Source organism: Pygocentrus nattereri, chromosome 11 (assembly GCF_015220715.1).
Source record: "Pygocentrus nattereri isolate fPygNat1 chromosome 11, fPygNat1.pri, whole genome shotgun sequence".
Taxonomy (NCBI): domain Eukaryota; kingdom Metazoa; phylum Chordata; class Actinopteri; order Characiformes; family Serrasalmidae; genus Pygocentrus; species Pygocentrus nattereri.
The window spans coordinates 2,179,357-2,198,332 of NC_051221.1; the positions used below are offsets into that span (position 1 = coordinate 2,179,357).

The 18,976-nt window shown below is 42.2% G+C and overlaps 5 gene segments (V, D, J or C); 2 read left to right on the top strand and 3 right to left on the bottom strand.

Moving 5' to 3' along the window:
* Positions 1-1,444: 1,444 nt before the first annotated feature.
* Positions 1,445-2,037, bottom strand: LOC119264373. The segment is given in 2 exon segments: positions 1,445-1,857; positions 1,983-2,037. Coding segments are annotated over 2 exon segments (447 nt in total).
* A 271-nt stretch (positions 2,038-2,308) lies between these two features.
* LOC119264318 lies at positions 2,309-3,935 on the top strand. The segment is given in 3 exon segments: positions 2,309-2,317; positions 2,602-2,710; positions 3,412-3,935. Coding segments are annotated over 3 exon segments (441 nt in total).
* A 2,135-nt stretch (positions 3,936-6,070) lies between these two features.
* Positions 6,071-10,978, bottom strand: LOC108417026. The segment is given in 3 exon segments: positions 6,071-6,221; positions 10,474-10,810; positions 10,924-10,978. Coding segments are annotated over 3 exon segments (537 nt in total).
* A 95-nt stretch (positions 10,979-11,073) lies between these two features.
* LOC108417049 lies at positions 11,074-13,129 on the top strand. The segment is given in 4 exon segments: positions 11,074-11,119; positions 11,512-11,591; positions 11,876-11,984; positions 12,686-13,129. Coding segments are annotated over 4 exon segments (558 nt in total).
* A 125-nt stretch (positions 13,130-13,254) lies between these two features.
* Positions 13,255-17,944, bottom strand: LOC119264319. The segment is given in 3 exon segments: positions 13,255-13,302; positions 17,436-17,770; positions 17,896-17,944. Coding segments are annotated over 3 exon segments (432 nt in total).
* Positions 17,945-18,976: the final 1,032 nt, after the last annotated feature.

An 18,976-nucleotide genomic window follows, 5' to 3' on the forward strand; every position in this document is an offset into this window, starting at 1 on the left:
ACGACTTGGTCAAAGTCCAGACCTTAATCCAATGGAAATGTTGAGGCAGAACCTGATATGTGGCAGTCATACCAACAAAGTACAGTTGAAACAGTTCTGGAGGAACAGGCCAAGATCCCTCCAAGTCAATGTGTTGTGCTGATCAACACTTACAGAAACTATTTGTTTGAAATAATCTGATCATATTTTTTTGGTCACATGTATGAAGAAATGAAGGGGATCAAAAATGTTCAACACAGGCAGAAGCAAGACAGACAGAAGGTCAGGAATGGAAAGAAGGCAAGGACTAGAAGCTTTGAGTCAGGGCAGGTGTCAAGCCTTCTGGTGAAGACGCCTCCCCCACCTGTTCCTTTTTACTCAGATCACTTGAGTCCTTGAACGGCCCAGAGGACTCCAACTCCCATGAATCAGTGGGAGACCAAGTGACTCCTACTCTACAGCCATCAACCAGTGAACATTCACTTCAGCGTTCAGCCTCACTGGAATTCTAAACCATCACACCTGTTTTTATTACAGCTCGTTAGTCAGTATATAAAGCCGGGCTTTAGCGTAGAACTTTGTGAAGTACTGCCAACCTTTTTCTTTGTCCACTGAGAGTTCTCTGTTTGTCAGTTATTTCGTGTATGACCTGTTTTTTGTATGTCTGACCTGCCCTTGCTGGTTTGTTCGCTGGATCCTCTATGAGATGTTGGTTTTTGAAGACTGATTTTTGGCTACTCTCTGGATGTCCTGTTTGTTTTGGTTTTCTTGCTCACTGGTTCTGACCCTCGCCTGTTCTGACTATGCCCTCTGTACTTCCATCAAAACCTCAAGTAAACTTCAACCTTGTTCTTTTATCTGTGAGCGTCTGATCTGTGTTGACATCGTAACAGCAGGAGGTGCTACTGTTGCTCCTGACAGAAGTTCTACAGGGTAAATACCAATAAAGTCTGGAAACAAATGTGAACTCTTCAGTAAAGAAACTAGAAAGTATATTAATATTAAAGAATATTAATGTCAAAACTCAGTCATAAATAAATAAATAACAGGAACAGTGATCTGCTGTAGATGAGAAAATGTTGAGTGGACGGGATTCATTTGGATTAAATCACATGAAAAAGTCTAGGTTCTGAGATCAGCACCTCTAAGGGGTTTGTAATGTAATGTTAGCGCTAAGCTAACGGTGCTGCACATAAAGATTTTATAGCAGCTCTAATTAAATTAAACCCTGATCTTTAAAGCTTATAACAGACAGAGTTTACATGTTTTTACTGTCTGTGTTTCAGTTTTACAGAAACATCAGTAAAGATCTGAACTTATTGTGTCAGTCTTAATATTATTGGAGGAGCCTGAATTTCTGCTGAACTGAACTGGCTTTACTCAATAAATAACTTGAATGAATAAATGCATCATATAAAGTATTGATTATAGTAAAGAAACTATGTTTTACAGTGAACTCACCTCTGAATATGATCTCCTACTAAAAACTGATGAGTGTGAGAGTGAAGTCTCTGTGCAGCTGGACTGAGGGGGGTTTTTGTACACCTACTAAACACTGTGGGAACAGGTGTGTGCTACTGATATAATGAAAACTCTGACAGTAATAATCTCCTGCATCTTCAGTCTGGACATTACTGATGGTCAGAGTGAAGTCAGATCCAGATCCACTTCCACTGAAACGAGCTGGAATACCTGACTGTCTACTGGTAGCGTAGTAGATCAGGAGTTTAGGAGCTTCTCCAGGTTTCTGCTGATACCAGGATAGACGGTTATTGTTATATACTGCAGGGCTGGTTCTACAGCTGATGGTAACTGAGTCTCCTGGAGAAACAGTTTTCACTGAAGGAGTCTGAGTCACAGTCACCTGACCACTGGATCCTGAAATAAAGGAGTGAACAAAATGATTCTTGATTTAAATTAATCAATTCAATGACCCAAAACATATTTCTGCACTATAAAAAAACACAATAAAACTGTACAGATAAAAAGTGAGAGAGAATTACCTTGAGTCCAGAGGGTGAGCGTCCAGATGAAGATGGAGACCAAAGTCATGGTTGCTGTGGGTGAAGTTTGTGGGGCAGCAGCTCTCAGTCATGAAGTGTTAAACTCACAGGACTATAAACACTAGCAGAGCACTGAAGCATGGGCTGATCATGCAAAGTGGAGCCTCTATTAGAAGTGAAATATATTCCCTTTAATGTCCAGCAGAGGGCGCTCTCTTATTGTGCAGTTCTAACTGACTCTGCCTTTCATTTGAGGGTCTCTGCAGCTACGACTGCCACCCAGTCTGTCTGGATCAGGGCTGGAGGACTTTCTGGTGGAGGAAACAATGAAAACAGTAAGAACCTTTTCATCTAATACTTTTTGAAGAACTTTTATCTAGAACATTTTCTACCAATTTAAAACTGTATATTTAGTGTTTAGGAAGTTCAGTTTGTCTGTTGTGTAAATTCTAAAGGACCAAGCGAGTCCTCAGTTTAGATATTTCACTGCTTATAAAATAATCCTTGTTGGGAATAAAAGGCAGAACGTGTGCAGATCTACAGTGTGTAGTTTATTCCATTATTAGATGATTGTAGAACCCATTAATATTGTATTATAGGTCAGAAATAGTGCGTGTAGAGGCTGAAGAGAGCGGCGTGTTTAGAGCAGGAGGTTTTTGTACAGCCAGTAAACCAGTTTGTATCACTGTGGTTGACTTTTGGTGGAGGAACCAAACTGTCAGTTGGAAGTAAGTCCACTTTTCCTCCTCATTCAAAAGGAATGTTTTATTAAAATGATTATGGATCAACAGTACAGACGTACTTGATGTTCTTCTAAATCAGTTCTGATCCAAATTTGAATGTATTTCATTAGAACTTGGCTGAAGTGTGGCGAGCGTGGAGCTTTAGGCTTTACCACGAGCTCCTGTTTCTGAACTGGATTTCTTTTCTTTAAAACACTAAAATTTCCTAAAGGTTTCCTGTGAAGTGTCCAGTAATGACATTTCTTTAAAAAGATCAGATGTAGAGCTGGATTGTAGTGTCAGTGTTGGGCTCCATTACAGCAGTTCTGTCTCCATCTGGAAGCCACAATGTGGAGGTTATTATGAGCGGCGTTTTCTGCTCTAAAGCTTTGAAGCCATAGTACATGGAGACTGCAGCTCCATTTATTTAGGGATTATTTATTGTTTTGGAGGAAATAAAATCATGTTCCATTTCAAATTTCCCATCACAGGATGTGCAGAATGTCTGAGATTTATTGAGTGAAATTCAGTAATATTTTCTAATGAAAATGGAAATGAAGTGCAGCTATGAATGTGATTGGAAATATGAGTTTGTGTGTGAAACGGTTGAGTTTAAGGTTGTAATTAGAGTTTGGTTTTTAATGCATCACTGAACTCAGTTGTGCTCTGTTAGAAATAAGGGAAATGAAACTGTGTGTGTGTCCTAGGTGTGGCCGCGCCCACCCTCACGGTCCTGCCCCCCTCCAGCGTGGAGCTGCAGCAGGGGAAGGCCACACTCGTGTGTTTGGCCAACAAGGGCTTCCCCTCAGACTGGAGGCTGAGCTGGAAGGTGGACGGGAGCAGCTGGAGCTCGGGGGTTAGCCAGAGCCCCGGGCTTCTGCAGAAGGACGACGGCCTCTACAGCTGGAGCAGCACCCTGACCCTCCAGGAGGACCAGTGGCTAAAGAAGACAGTGACCTGTGAGGCCACCAAGGACTCCCAGCGTCCTGTCAGCCACACCCTGAGCAGAGAGCAATGCACTGGGCAGTGAGCGTCCACGCGTGTGTTGGAGCTGCTAGAGCTCCTCTTGATCTTCAGTGAGCTCAAACATGGCTCTGCTTAATGCTCTGATCTTCATCTCATCACTTCACCATCACAATAAAGAGCTTCAGTATTAATATCTACAGTCTTTCATTGTTTATTGTGTTATTTTCTTTATACTAAACCAGCAACAATAAACATGTAAACATTTCTTTGATGGTTAATTTACTGGAAATATGTTTGTTCATTTCTTTAATAAATAAAGCATTTGGTTTAGCAGAACTGCAGCGTTTCATCTTTTATATTGTGATTTTGGAGGATCTATCAGAGTAAAAATCATGAAGAGACACAGTTATTAAGGTCATAAATTTATTTGTAGTTTTTTATTTCCAATGTCAGAGATTTAAAAAAATTATCAAAAAAATGAAAATTTCAATAAGACAATATTTCTATATTGGGCAAAATAAGATCTCTAGATTCAGAAATTAATTGTTTTTAACCAATCATATTAAATGTTAACAGTTTATAAAATGTTCCATTTCTATAAAAAGGAAAAATAATCAAACAAATAAACAATCAGATAAATAAATACATAAATAGCTCCACATTCAGTCTCTTCACTATAATCACATTATTATTAAATCCTCCTTCATTTTTGTCTGAATGTAATGTTTCTGATTCAGAGACTCTAACGACCTGCAGAATCTACCAGCAGCGTTCATTAACCTGAACACACTGATCCCTCACACTGTTTCCCACACAATCAGACATTTACTCGTTCCGTTTATTTAGGTTCTTTATGTGTTATGAATTTCTTAAAGTGAGTGTCTGTGATGACGGGTTAAAATCCCAGCATCCTCTCAGGCCTGCTTTCTTAGAACACCTGAAATTTCTCCGCCTCTATTAAAGTTTATGTTATTATATTATAGAGAATCTGTTTTACACACGAATGTGACGGATATTTTCTCTTACATGTTTGTTTAAATTCTCACGATTCAAAGTGTTTCTCACAGTGTTTTAACAGCGTTTGTCTGAACTTAAAGCCTATGGGTCTCCTGTAGATTACATACCATGTCTCTGCTGTTGACATGAATTGACCGGGATTTAAGCTGAAAACACATTTTGGTCTTTAAAACTGACAAATTACTTCAGTTTAGTGTAAAAGTCTGAAGTGTGCAGTCAGTGGTGGACAGAGCAGTGTAGACTGCTGTGAGAGCAGATTACTATGAGTGGCTCAGTCATATTTAATCTGATGAAGATGATGAATCATCAGTGATTGTTGGGGGGACAGCAGACCCTCATAGTACAGTCAGCCCTTTAGGTTTGAGCCTGAGAGAAATGAAGCTGTGCCTGACAACCACAAAGATCAGACCAAGGAAAGATCAGTACCAGTAATTTCTATGAAGTAAACTGTCATAACTCAGCCAGGAAATCACTGATTTTAACTCCAGATCATTGTGAAATGAGGGGCTATGAGCCGAAATTCATTTCAATTTTAGTGAAGCATCGTGCAGCTGGTGAGTGAAGCGAGATTTACAGATGTGACTACTGTGACTAATTCATGTTTATATCTGAATTATCTGTTATAAATGATTCATAAATGATTTCCATGACTAACTCCTTAAATGTCCAGGCTTCTTAGATAGTGAGGCTTATGATTCAGTAACTGCAGGGATTCCAGTGCAAACTGGTTGAGCTATTCTGAGGTTATAGAAGTGTGTAATAAAACTTTGGGCCTGCCGGTGGTCCTGGCCGGTGGTCCTGGCCATTTAAGGGGTCAACTTTCACCTCAGTGCAGTAGAACATTCCCAGTTAAGTCATGAAATCCTCTGACACTTCACTAAATCACTGGTTTCCACCTAAATGAGACGGACGAGATTTTATGGAATAACACTTTTAGTCCTGATCAAACCAGCCAGCTGAATGTGTAACAGTATTAGACAGAAAGAGCTTGAAGTCCCCACCAGATCTTCAAGCTCGCTCCTGTTAACACAGGACAGATGGAGTTGTTATGTGGTCACCTGCTACCAGTCAGTCAGTACCTATTATCTGACCCCTGCCCACCATGTGGATGTTCATTCAGAATGTTCTGTCTTCTGTTTGGGTCTTTGAGCTTCTGAATGGCTGGTTTATGATTCCTCTGATTGTCTTCATCCATCTTGTAGCTGGTTGTTCTCCTCGTCTTTTACCCTCAACTGTCCTACAGTTAAATGTTCTCTTTCCACTGAACTGTTCTTCTCAGAAAGTGTTTAAACTGTGATCTTCAGTTTGGGTATCTGGGCTGTGAGAAGGGAGGTGAGGCTTCATTTGGTTGAGGATCCATTTTCTTTACTGTCCAAGTTTCTATCAAACGTCTTGACCAGCACCAAAGTTCAAAGGCATCTGTACTTTTTCTGTGCCTGTGTCTGTCTTGGTGCCGTCTAAATCAAACTCCTCTTCCAGATCTCCAAGCCCTCTAGACCTGTGGCCCACTGTCACACTGGATTCATCACACAGCCTGACATAAATCAGTGAAACTGAACTTGAATATAAGGAGAGGGGTCTGATACTGAAGCCCATACTTCTCTAGGACTTCCAAAACTACTTCTTCTCAGTGACTCCATGTTGTTAGAGAGGGAGTTCAGCTGGAGATTCAGTGCAGTGCTGTGTGTTGATCTTGAGGGAGTTTGGCTGAATGAAGCTGAACATCTGGTGAAAGTGCTGCTCTATTCTGGGAGAAAGAGGACGACTCAGGCCTGTTCATGCAGATCTGAGTTCCACCCCACTGCTCTCTCTCTCTCTCTCTCTCTCTCTCTCTCTTTCTGTCTCTCTCTCTCTCTCTGTCTCTCTCTCTCTCTCTCTCTCTCTCTCTCTCTCTCTCTGTCTGACTGTTTACTGCTTTAAACTGCTTGTTTGAGTTCAGCTGGGTGGGCTGTGGGGGGCTGGTTTCACTTCTTCCTTTAGTGCTGATAACTGTGGGTGTGTCTTGGTCTTAGTGTATCAAACCTCCTTCAACTCATCAGGGGATCATTAAGCTCTGCATCAGGTCAGTCAGGTGTGTTAGAGTGAGAATACAGTAATATGTAGAGTGTTCAGTCTCCAAGACTGGAACTGACCACCACTGTGGGTCAGTCTTTGAGAATAAAACATAGAAAGAAATAAGCCAAAAAGGTCTAAATCAAGTTTAGCACAGCTCCAGCTAAATGTGGTGAGGCTTTACAGTGTGGGCACTGAAGATAGGAGTAGTAATAGTAGAAGAAACTGAATAGAGAGACATTTTAGGTAAGTGTTTCACTTCATGTCAGCCTAGAAGCTTCACATGTGGTAAATACTGTGATTGCAGCTATTTGCTCAAGCAGGATTAGTAATAAAAGTGTTACCAGAACAAGTTTCTTTCCCTGTTATACCAAACAGTGGCCTAGTTTAAGAAGGTCCACTTCAAGAAGAACAGAACAGTTATAGACCAGAACAAAATACACACGGCATCTGACTTCAGCAAGTAAACCCACTTTATCACCGCAGGAGATTTACCAGTTTATAGTGGTGCCTTTTAGCCAGTGGCTGATTGATGATCACAGCGCTGTGTGGTTTAGTATCCTAAGCTGGTGTAAAAGAGACTCAGTTCAGAGTCTAATGTTGCTGATTAACAGACCTATGGAGTCTGAAATGGATCATGATGTGATGGTCCTGTAGAAGACCATGTAGTGAGGTTCTTCTGAGGGAAGTAATGGGAGTATAAACAGTGTAATAAGTGCAGTGGGGAATGAAGCTCCAGCTGATTCTCCTGGGCTCTTTATCACAGTGTACAGAGAGTAATGGTGCAGCAGGAACATGGCCAGTGAGAAAACCCACAGCAGTGTTCCTGCACGCCTCCCAGCTCCACACACCAGGATCAGTAGTGGGAGTTTTATTGATCAGTGTGGGAGGGTGGAGCTCCAGGAGGCTGCTGGGAGGGGCTGAGTTGGGCTGTGGCTCCCCCTGCTGGTCAGTCTGCCTGTCAGACTGCATGGTGGGTCACTCTGTCTAACAGCACACCAACTGCTGCTGACCACTGTGTCCATCAGGTCCAGTTAGACTCTTGCGAAGTTCTGCACTGTAGGAACACAGAACAACAGTGTAAGTCGTGTAGTGTGAAAGGTGTTGAGAGAGAAAGAGCAGCTTCAAATCAGACTCCAGTGAAAGTGTTGATACTTCAGTGAAATCATGACTGAAGTAGCAGTAAAAGTACAACTGGAGTAAAAAGTATCAGATCTAAAATCTTCTCAAGCTCCGAGTTTCTCTTTAGAACTCAGTCCTGAACTGTGAGTTTCAGAGCTGGACCTCCAGTTCAGGTCATTAATGTCAAAACTCCATCATAAATAAATAAATAACAGGAACAGTGATCTGCTGTAGATGTTAAATGTTGAGTGGACGGGATTAATTTGGATTAAATCACATGAAAAAGTCTAGATTGTGAGATCAGCACCTCTAAGGGGTTTGTAATGTAATGTTAGCGCTAAGCTAACGGTGCTGCACATGAAGATTTTATAACAGCTCTAATTAAATTAAACCCTGATCTTCAAAGCTTATAACAGACACAGTTTACATGTTTTTAGCGTCTGTGTTTCAGTTTTACAGAGACTTCAGTAAAGATCTGAACTTAATGGCTAAATCTGAATATTATTGAAGAGCCTGAATGTCATGTGACAAAAAAACAGCTGAACTGAACTTGAAAACAACAATTAAACTAAAATTTCATTTGAAGTCCTTAATTTAGATTAATGAAAACATTTAAGGCATTTAACTACACTGCTCAAAAAAATAAAGGGAACACTTAAACATCACAATATAACTCCAAGTAAATCAAACTTCTGTGAAATCAAATTGTCCACTTAGGAAGCAACACTGACAATCAGTTTCACAGCTGTTGTGCAAAAGGAACAGACAACAGGTGGAAATTACTGGCAATTAGCAAGACACACTCAATAAAGGAGTGGTTCTGCAGGTGGGACCACAGACCACTTCTCAGGACCTTTCTGCTTTCTGGCTGATGTTTTGGTCACTTTTGAATGTTGGTGGTCTTTCACACTCGTGGTAGCAGGAGACGGACTCTACAACCCACACAAGTGGCTCAGGTAGTGCAGCTCATCCAGGATGGCACATCAATGCGAGCTGTGGCAAGAAGGTTTGCTGTGTCTGTCAGCGTAGTGTCCAGAGGCTGGAGGCGCCACCAGGAGACAGGCCAGTACACCAGGAGACGAGGAGGAGACCGTAGGAGGACAACAACCCAGCAGCAGGACCGCTACCTCCGCCTTTGTGCAAGGAGGAACAGGAGGAGCTGTCAGAGCCCTGCAAAATGACCTCCTGCAGGCCACAAATGTGCATGTGTCTGCACAAATGGTTAGAAACCGACTCCATGAGGATGGTATGAGGGCCTGTCATCCACAGATGGGGGTTGTGCTCATAGCCCAACACCGTGCAGGACGCTTGGCATTTGCCAGAGAACACCAGGATTGACAAATTCGCCACTGGCGCCCTGTGATCTTCACAGATGAAAGCAGGTTCACACTGAGCACATGTGACAGACGTGACAGAGTCTGGAGACGCCGTGGAGAGCGATCTGCTGCCTGAACATCCTTCAGCATGACCGGTTTGGCAGTGGGTCAGTAATGGTGTGGGGTGGCATTTCTTTGGAGGGCCGCACAGCCCTCCATGTGCTCACCAGAGGTAGCGTGACTGCCATTAGGTACCGAGATGAGATCCTCAGACCCCTTGTGAGACCATATGCTGGTGCGGTTGGCCCTGGGTTCCTCCTAATGCAGGACAATGCTAACCCGCATGTGGCTGGAGTGTGTCAGCAGTTCCTGCAAGATGAAGGCATTGAAGCTTTGGACTGGCCCACCCGTTCCCCAGACCTGAATCCGATTGAGCACATCTGGGACATCATGTCTTGCTCCATCCACCAACACCACGTTGCACCACAGACTGTCCAGGAGTTGGCGGATGCTTTAGTCCAGGTCTGGGAGGAGATCCCTCAGGAGACCATCCGCCACCTCATCAGGAGCTGCCCAGGCATTGTAGGGAGGTCATACAGGCACGTGGAGGCCACACACAACACTGAGCCTCATTTTGACTTGTTTTAAGGACATCACATCAAAGTTGGATCAGCCTGTCGTGTGTTTTTCCACTTTAATTTTGTGTGTGACTCCAAATCCAGACCTCCATTGGTTAATTTGGATTTTTGTGTGATTTTCTTGTCAGCACATTCAACTTTGTACAGAACAAAGTATTCAATGAGAATATTTGATTCATTCAGATCTAGGATGTGTTATTTGAGTGTTCCCTTTATTTTTTTGAGCAGTGTATTTTTAGACTGGAGGGATTATTGTTTACAGTCTACTGACCTCTGAATATGATCTCCTACTAAAAGCTGATGAGTCTGAGTTTGTTGAAGGACTTCTTCAGGGACTCCCTCTTTCTCAGGACTGAGAGAAACATCCATTTCATAATCTGTCCAGATCCTTATAATAAACTTTAGAATAAATGAGACTGGAGCTGAACTCTACAGCTAGTTCCAGACCTGTGGAGATCAGGAAATAAACCCCTAAAATCACAAAGCATTTCCAGTCTAATGAACAGAAGAACAAACTCCATCTAAAGTCCTGATTTCCACAGAGTGTGTTATTGTGTGTGTCCATCCTCCCCCTCAGCACCTGCAGTAGAGTCCAGCTGCAGCAGTGCAGTCTCTGTGCAGCTGGACTGAGGGGGGTTTTTGTACATCTACTAAACACTGTGGGAACAGGTGTGTGCTACTGATATAATGAAAACTCTGACAGTAAAAATCTCCTGCATCGTCAGTCTGGACATTACTGATGGTCAGAGTGAAGTCAGATCCAGATCCACTGCCACTGAAACGAGCTGGAATACCTGACTGTCTACTGGTAGCGTAGTAGATCAGGAGTTTAGGAGCTTCTCCAGGTTTCTGCTGATACCAGGATAAACAGTCATTTGACCCACCACAGTAGGGATTAACATTGCTGCTGAACTTACAGCTGATGGTAACTGAGTCTCCTGGAGAAACAGTTTTCACTGCAGGTGTCTGAGTCACTGTGACCTGACCACTGGATCCTGAGAAATAAGTGAATTAAATTAAATTAAAAAAAAAATCATATTAAACACAGAAAATAACAGGCTGCTCTCAAAGTAAGAATATTCCACACAAAGATAAATGAGTGAGTTACCTTGAGTCCAGAGGGTGAGCGTCCAGATGAAGATGGAGACCAAAGTCATGGTTGCTGTGGGTGAAGTTTGTGGGGCAGCAGCTCTCAGTCATGAAGTGTTAAACTCACAGGACTATAAACACTAGCAGAGCACTGAAGCGTGGGCTGATCATGCAAAGTGGAGCCTCTATGGAAATCATCTTTCTACCAACACTGAGTAAAGATGATCATATTTATCTGATCTTGTCTGATCAGATGTTTCTGCTCAGGGTGGAATCTGATGTTTAAAGTGCAGCTTTTTATAGAGATGTGGGGAAATGAAATCTCTTCTGATTCCCACCAGAGTTTTCTGAAAGAAGACAGAATGATTTGAGCGTTATATGACATTTCACTCCCCTAGATGATCCTGAAAGCATTAAGTGGAGAGGAAAAATAAGGGGGTCTCAGAGGTTTGTGGAGGTCAGTAGTGGAGACTATTGCTGGGAGCTACTTCAGCTCAGCCAGGCTTGTCCAATTCTAGAGAGATTAGAAGTGAAATATCCCCTTTAATGTCCAGCAGAGGGCGCTCTCTTATTGTGCAGTTCTAACTGTCTCTGCCTTTCATTTGAGGGTCTCTGCAGCTACGACTGCCACCCAGTCTGTCTGGATCAGGGCTGGAGGACTTTCTGGTGGAGGAAACAATGAAAACAGTAAGAACCTTTTCATCTATTACTTTTAGAAGAACTTAAATCTAGAACATTTTTTGCCAATTTAAAACTGTATATTTAGTCTTTAGGAAGTTCAGTTTGTCTGTTGTGTAAATTCTAAAGAACCAAGCGAGTCCTCAGTTTAGATATTTCACTGCTTATAAAATAATCCTTGTTGGGAATAAAAGGCAGAACGTGTGCAGATCTACAGTGTGTAGTTTATTCCATTATTAGATGATTGTAGAACCCATTAATATTGTACTATAGGTCAGAAATAGTGCGTGTAGAGGCTGAAGAGAGCGGCGTGTTTAGAGCAGGAGGTTTTTGTACAGCCAGTAAACCAGTTTGTATCACTGTGGGCCACTTTTGGTGGAGGAACCAAACTGTCAGTTGGAAGTAAGTCCACTTTTCCTCCTTATTCAAAAGGAATCTTTTATTAAAATGATTATGGATCAACAGTGCAGACGTACTTGATGTTCTTCTTAATCAGTTCTGATCCAAATTTGAATGTATTTCATTAGAACTTGGCTGAAGTGTGGCGAGCGTGGAGCTTTAGGCTTTACCACGAGCTCCTGTTTCTGAACTGGATTTCTTTTCTTTAAAACACTAATATTTCCTAAAGGTTTCCTGTGAAGTGTTCAGTAATGACATTTCTTTAAAAAGATCAGATGTAGAGCTGGATTGTAGTGTCAGTGTTGGGCTCCATTACAGCAGTTCTGTCTCCATCTGGAAGCCACAATGTGGAGGTTATTATGAGCGGCGTTTTCAGCTCTAAAGCTTTGAAGCCATAGTACATGGAGACTGCAGCTCCATTTATTTAGGGATTATTTATTGTTTTGGAGGAAATAAAATCATGTTCCATTTCAAATTTCCCATCACAGGATGTGCAGAATGTCCGAGTTTTACTGAGTGAAATTCAGTAATATTTTCTAATGAAAATGGAAATGAAGTGCAGCTATGAATGTGATTGGAAATATGAGTTTGTGTGTGAAACGGTTGAGTTTAAGGTTGTAATTAGAGTTTGGTTTTTAATGCATCATTGAACTCAGTTGTGCTCTGTTAGAAATAAGGGAAATGAAACTGTGTGTGTGTCCTAGGTGTGGCCGCGCCCACCCTCACGGTCCTGCCCCCCTCCAGCGTGGAGCTGCAGCAGGTGAAGGCCACACTCGTGTGTTTGGCCAACAAGGGCTTCCCCTCAGACTGGAGGCTGAGCTGGAAGGTGGACGGGAGCAGCTGGAGCTCGGGGGTTAGCCAGAGCCCCGGGCTTCTGCAGAAGGACGACGGCCTCTACAGCTGGAGCAGCACCCTGACTCTCCAGGAGGACCAGTGGCTACAGAAGACAGTGACCTGTGAGGCCACCAAGGACTCCCAGCGTCCTGTCAGCCAAACCCTGAGGAGAGAGCAATGCACTGGGCAGTGAGCGTCCACGCGTGTGTTGGAGCTGCTAGAGCTCCTCTTGATCTTCAGTGAGCTCAAACATGGCTCTGCTTAACGCTCTGATCTTCATCACAATAAAATCTTCAGTATTAATATCTACAGTCTTTCATTGTTTATTGTTTTATTTTCTTCATACTAAACCAGCAACAATAAACATGTAAATATTTCTTTGATCTGGAATTTACTGGAAACATGTTCATTCATTTCTTCAATAAATAAAGCCTTTGGTTTAGCAGAACTGCAGCGTTTCATCTTTAATGTCTTGATTTTGGAGGATCTATCAGAGTAAAAATTATGGAGACACAGTAATTAAGGTCATAAATTTATTCGTAGTTAATTGTTTTCCAGTGTCAGAGATTCAAAAATGATCAAACAAACAAAAAAATAATAAAATAAGACAATGTTTTTATATTGGGTAAAATATGATCTCTAGATTCAGACATTATCAGTTTTTAATCAATCACAATAAATATTAACAGTTCACAAAACTTTTTACATTCATTTTTGTCTGAATGTAATTTTTCTGATTCAGAGACTCTAAAGACCTGCAGAATCTACCAGCAGAGTAGCAGCGGAAATGAAGGAAAATGCTCTAGCCTTAACGACTATGATAATAAATATGAAATTAAAATATTAGCTACATTCTGTTTCTTCAAGCATGAACATTTTTAAATTCTAAAGATTTTTGTTGGGTTTTTATGGTCGCACTCGTCAGGTCAGAGTTTCACTCACGTTTACAGACCCTAATTTAAAACACATGTTCAGAAGGATGAATTACGGCTCTCAGGAAAAGGAAGGAAGACGAACAGTAAAATGTGAATATGCAACAGTGAAGGATAATAAATCATAAAGAAATTAGGAGTTTGTGCAAATGAATAAATGTATGAGAAGAATCTCTATAACGGAATAAACTCGGTTTATATTACAATCTAAGAGGAAATTCCAAGAGACTGACATTCCAAACCGAGTTCAGATCTGTCTGGAAACTTCAAATGAAGTCCGTACACACTGACGGAGGTTCAGTAAGGATACAGATTTGAGCTACTGGAAAAGGTGACGTCTAAATCAAACTCCTCTTCCAGATCTCCAAGCCCTCTAGACCTGTGGCCCACGGTCTCACTGGATTCATCACACAGCCTGACATAAATCAGTGAAACTGAACTTGAATATAAGGAAAGGGGTCTGATACTGAAGCCCATACTTCTCTAGGACTTCCACTACTTCTTCTCAGTGACTCCATGTTGTTAGAGAGGGAGTTCAGCTGGAGATTCAGTGCAGTGCTGTGTGTTGATCTTGAGGGACTTTGGCTGAATGAAGCTGAACATCTGGTGAAAGTGCTGCTCTATTCTGGGAGAAAGAGGACGACTCAGGCCTGTTCATGCAGATCTGAGTTCCACCCCACTGCTCTCTCTCTCTCTCTCTCTCTCTCTCTCTGTCTCTCTCTCTCTCTCTCTCTCTCCCTCTCTCTCGCTCTCTCTCTGTCTCTCTCTCTCTCTGTCTCTCTCTCTCTCTCTGTGTCTCTCTCTCTCTCTGTCTCTCTCTCTCTCTCTCTGTGTCTCTCTCTCTCTCTCTGTCTCTCTCTCTCTCTCTCTCTCTCTCTCTCTCTCTGTCTCTCTCTCTCTCTCTCTCTCTCTCTCTCTCTCTCTCTGTCTGACTGTTTACTGCTTAAAACTGCTGGTTTGAGTTCAGCTGGGTGGGCTGTGGGGGGCTGGTTTCACTTCTTCCTTTAGTGCTGATAACTGTGGGTGTGTTAGAGTAAGAATACAGCAATATGTAGCTTGTTCAGTCTCCAAGACTGGGACATTAAATGTTGTTTTTTTGGGGAAAAGTATGTAAACGGCTAGACTTTTCAGTTTAGTGTGGGTGGTTATTAGTGTGAAGAGGTTCTGTCAGTTGGATGACAGTCAGATTGGAGTATAACTGACCGTACCGTATTTAGAAATGTCAACCTGAGTCTTCACTAAGAAAGTCTGGCCTTTACCTCACTCTTTTATTAGTGCATGCCGTGTCTCCTAAGACAATAAGATCTCTGAGGAAATCAGAACATTATTTGTCAATGCTCAATAGACTGGAGGAAGTTCTAAAACTATTACTGATGAGTTTGGGCTTCACTGATCCACTGTCACTCAATACAGTACAAGTAAAATAAATTCAACACCACTGTTACTCTTTCCTTAAGCAGTCATCCAACAAAACTGACTCCACAACTAACATGTATAACATTCTGGAAGATAACAAAGAACCCCAGGGTAATATTTAAGGATCTGTTGCCTCTCCCACACTCACTAATATCAATGTATATTAGTCCACCATCAGGCAAGTAATGAGGTAAAATGGTCCATAGAGAAGTCTAGCACAGAGAAAGCCATTACTCTCCAGGAGGAACATTCCTGCCTGTTTAAAGTTTTAAAAATCACCTGGATGAGCCAGAACAATACTGGAATAATGACATGAGGATGGATCAGACCAAAATGTATCTTTATGCTCTAAATGAGAGATGTTGTTTAGCACAACTGAACAATGCATTCCAGCATAAGAACCTCATGCCAACTGTAAAACATGGTGGTGGCAGTATCATGATTTAGTGCTGTTTTTCTGCTACTGGACCAATTCAAAACACTTTCAAGCAGCACTGCCTGTCAAATGAAAATGTGCAGAGGCTGAAGACGACAGCATGGCTCAGGAAAACCAGAGAAAATGCAGCACAGTCAGAAGGCTACGTAGAAAAAGGAAACAAAGACCAGAAACTTTGAGTCAGGGCAGCAGGTGCTGCTGCTGCTACTGACAGAAGATCTACAGAGTAAATCAGAAAATCTGGAAACAAATGTGACCCAGTCAATTGAAAAAGAGGCTGGTGTCTGAAACAACAACGATCCAAAACACACTTTAATCTGGACTATGAACTACTTCATGACATGGCATGGGATGGTCCTGTAGAAGACCATGTAGTGAGGTTCTTCTGAGGGAAGTAATGGGAGTATAAACAGTGTAATAAGTGCAGTGGGGAATGAAGCTCCAGCTGATTCTCCTGGGCTCTTTATCACAGTGTACAGAGAGTAATGGTGCAGCAGGAACATGGCCAGTGAGAAACCCCACAGCAGCGTTCCTGCACGCCTCCCAGCTCCACACTCCAGGATCAGTAGTGGGAGTTTTATTGATCAGTGAGGGAGGGTGGAGCTCCAGGAGGCTGTTGGGCGGGGCTGAGGTGGGCTGTGGCTCCCCCTGCTGGTCCATCTGCCTGTCAGACTGCATGGTGGGTCACTCTGTCTAACAGCACACCAACTGCTGCTGACCACTGTGTCCATCAGGTCCAGTTAGACTCTTGCGAAGTTCTGCACTGTAGGAACACAGAACAACAGTGTAAGTCGTGTAGTGTGAAAGGTGTTGAGAGAGAAAGAGCAGCTTCAAATCAGACTCCAGTGAAAGTGTTGATACTTCAGTGAAATCATGACTGAAGTAGCAGTAAAAGTACAACTGGAGTAAAAACGTATCAGATCTAAAATCTACTCAAGCTCTGAGTTTCTCTATAGAACTCAGTCCTGAACTGTGAGTTTCAGAGCTGGACCTCCAGTTCAGGTCATTAATGTCAAAACTCCATCATAAATAAATAAATAACAGGAACATTGATCTGCTGTAGATGTTAAATGTTGAGTGGACGGGATTAATTTGGATTAAATCACATGAAAAAGTCTAGATTGTGAGATCAGCACCTCTAAGGGGTTTGTAATGTAATGTTAGCGCTAAGCTAACGGTGCTGCACATAAAGATTTTATAACAGCTCTAATTAAATTAAACCCTGATCTTCAAAGCTTATAACAGACATAGTTTACATGTTTTTACTGTCTGTGTTTAAGTTTTACAGAAACATCAGTAAAGATCTGAACTTAATGGCTAAATCTGAATATTATTGGAGGAGCCTGAATTTGTGCTGAACTGAACTGGCTTTACTCAGTAAATAACTTGAATGAATAAATGCATCATATAAAGTATTGATTATAGTAAAGAAACTATGTTTTACAGTGAACTCACCTCTGAATATGATCTCCTACTAAAAGCTGATGAGTCTGAGTTTGTTGAAGGACTTCTTCAGGGACTCCCTCTTTCTCAGGACTGAGAGAAACATCCATTTCATAATCTGTCCAGATCCTTATAATAAACTTTAGAATAAATGAGACTGGAGCTGAACTCTACAGCTAGTTCCAGACCTGTGGAGATCAGGAAATAAACCCCTAAAATCACAAAGCATTTCCAGTCTAATGAACAGAAGAACAAACTCCATCTAAAGTCCTGATTTCCACAGAGTGTGTTATTGTGTGTGTCCATCCTCCCCCTCAGCACCTGCAGTAGAGTCCAGCTGCAGCAGTGCAGTCTCTGTGCAGCTGGACTGAGGGGGGGTTTTTGTACACCTACTAAACACTGTGGGAACACGTAGCTACTGATATAATGATAACTCTGACAGTAATAATCTCCTGCATCTTCAGTCTGGACATTACTGATGGTCAGAGTGAAGTCAGATCCAGATCCACTGCCACTGAAACGATCTGGAACACCTGACTGTCTACTGGTAGCGTAGTAGATCAGGAGTTTAGGAGCTTCTCCAGGTTTCTGCTGATACCAGGCTAAAGGTTGGATACCCCATCCCTGGTAAACTAAAGGGCTGGTTCTACAGCTGATGGTAACTGAGTCTCCTGGAGAAACAGTTTTCACTGCAGGAGTCTGAGTCACGGTCACCTGACCACTGGATCCTGAGAAAGTAAAACAAAGAAGGATGAAAACATTAAAAGAAATATTGTATGAAACGTAAAATACAACAAAATGTACATCAAACAGGACAGAAATTAATTTACACAAAGATGAATGAGTGAGTGACCTTGAGTCCAGAGGGTGAGCGTCCAGATGAAGATGGAGACCAAAGTCATAGTTGCTGTGGGTGAAGTTTGTGGGGCAGCAGCTCTCAGTCATGAAGTGTTAAACTCACAGGACTATAAACACTAGCAGAGCACTGAAGCATGGGCTGATCATGCAAAGTGGAGCCTCTATGGAAATGGACTCACCAAACACCTCCATAATAAACACGTCTGATTATTTAGATCTGATTAAAAAGTTTCAGCTCAGTTCTGTTCATTCAGTGCTAGACGTTCATTTCTAAAGCTGATCAATAGTTGATGAGTGTAGAAGAGCTCAGGGTGAACAGTGAGGAGTGATGGAGGTTTATGTACAATGACTTCACTGAAATGTAGCACTGTGGTTCTCTTTCAGTGGAGGAACCAAACTCACTGTGAAAAGAGACTTTTATTCTATTTAAACAGGAGATTCATTTAATCCCCTCATTATCAGCTGCAGATCATGATGACCAGCTGGTCTGAGGTCAGTGAGGTTCTCCTGGATGAAGACATTCACAGGTTTTAATGAGAGGTTTGAACTGTTTCTATGACACTTCATCTGATGGTAGTTAGATTAGGAGTTAGGAAAGTTCTAGTTGTTCCACTGTGGAAAGAGGAACCAGTGAATGTTCTCCAGTGCTAGAACGCATTAGTGCTGCTGCATAGTTTCCAGTTCTTTTGAGTTCAGTCTGAGTTCTTTACTGTGATGAATGGTGATGGTCAGTGTTGTTAGAGAGGGAGTTCAGCTGGAGATTCAGTGCAGTGCTGTGTGTTGATCTTGAGGGAGTTTGGCTGAATGAAGCTGAACATCTGGTGAAAGTGCTGCTCTATTCTGGGAGAAAGAGGACGACTCAGGCCTGTTCATGCAGATCTGAGTTCCACCCCACTGCTCTCTCTCTCTCTCTCTCTCTGTCTCTCTCTCTGTCTCTCTCTCTCTCTCTCTGTCTCTCTCTCTGTCTCTCTCTCTCTCTCTCTGTCTTTCTCTCTGTCTCTCCAACCCGGTCTCACTCCCTATGCGTATGAAATCGTATGCAAAACTAAACACAGCACAGGTCTACACTAACATTA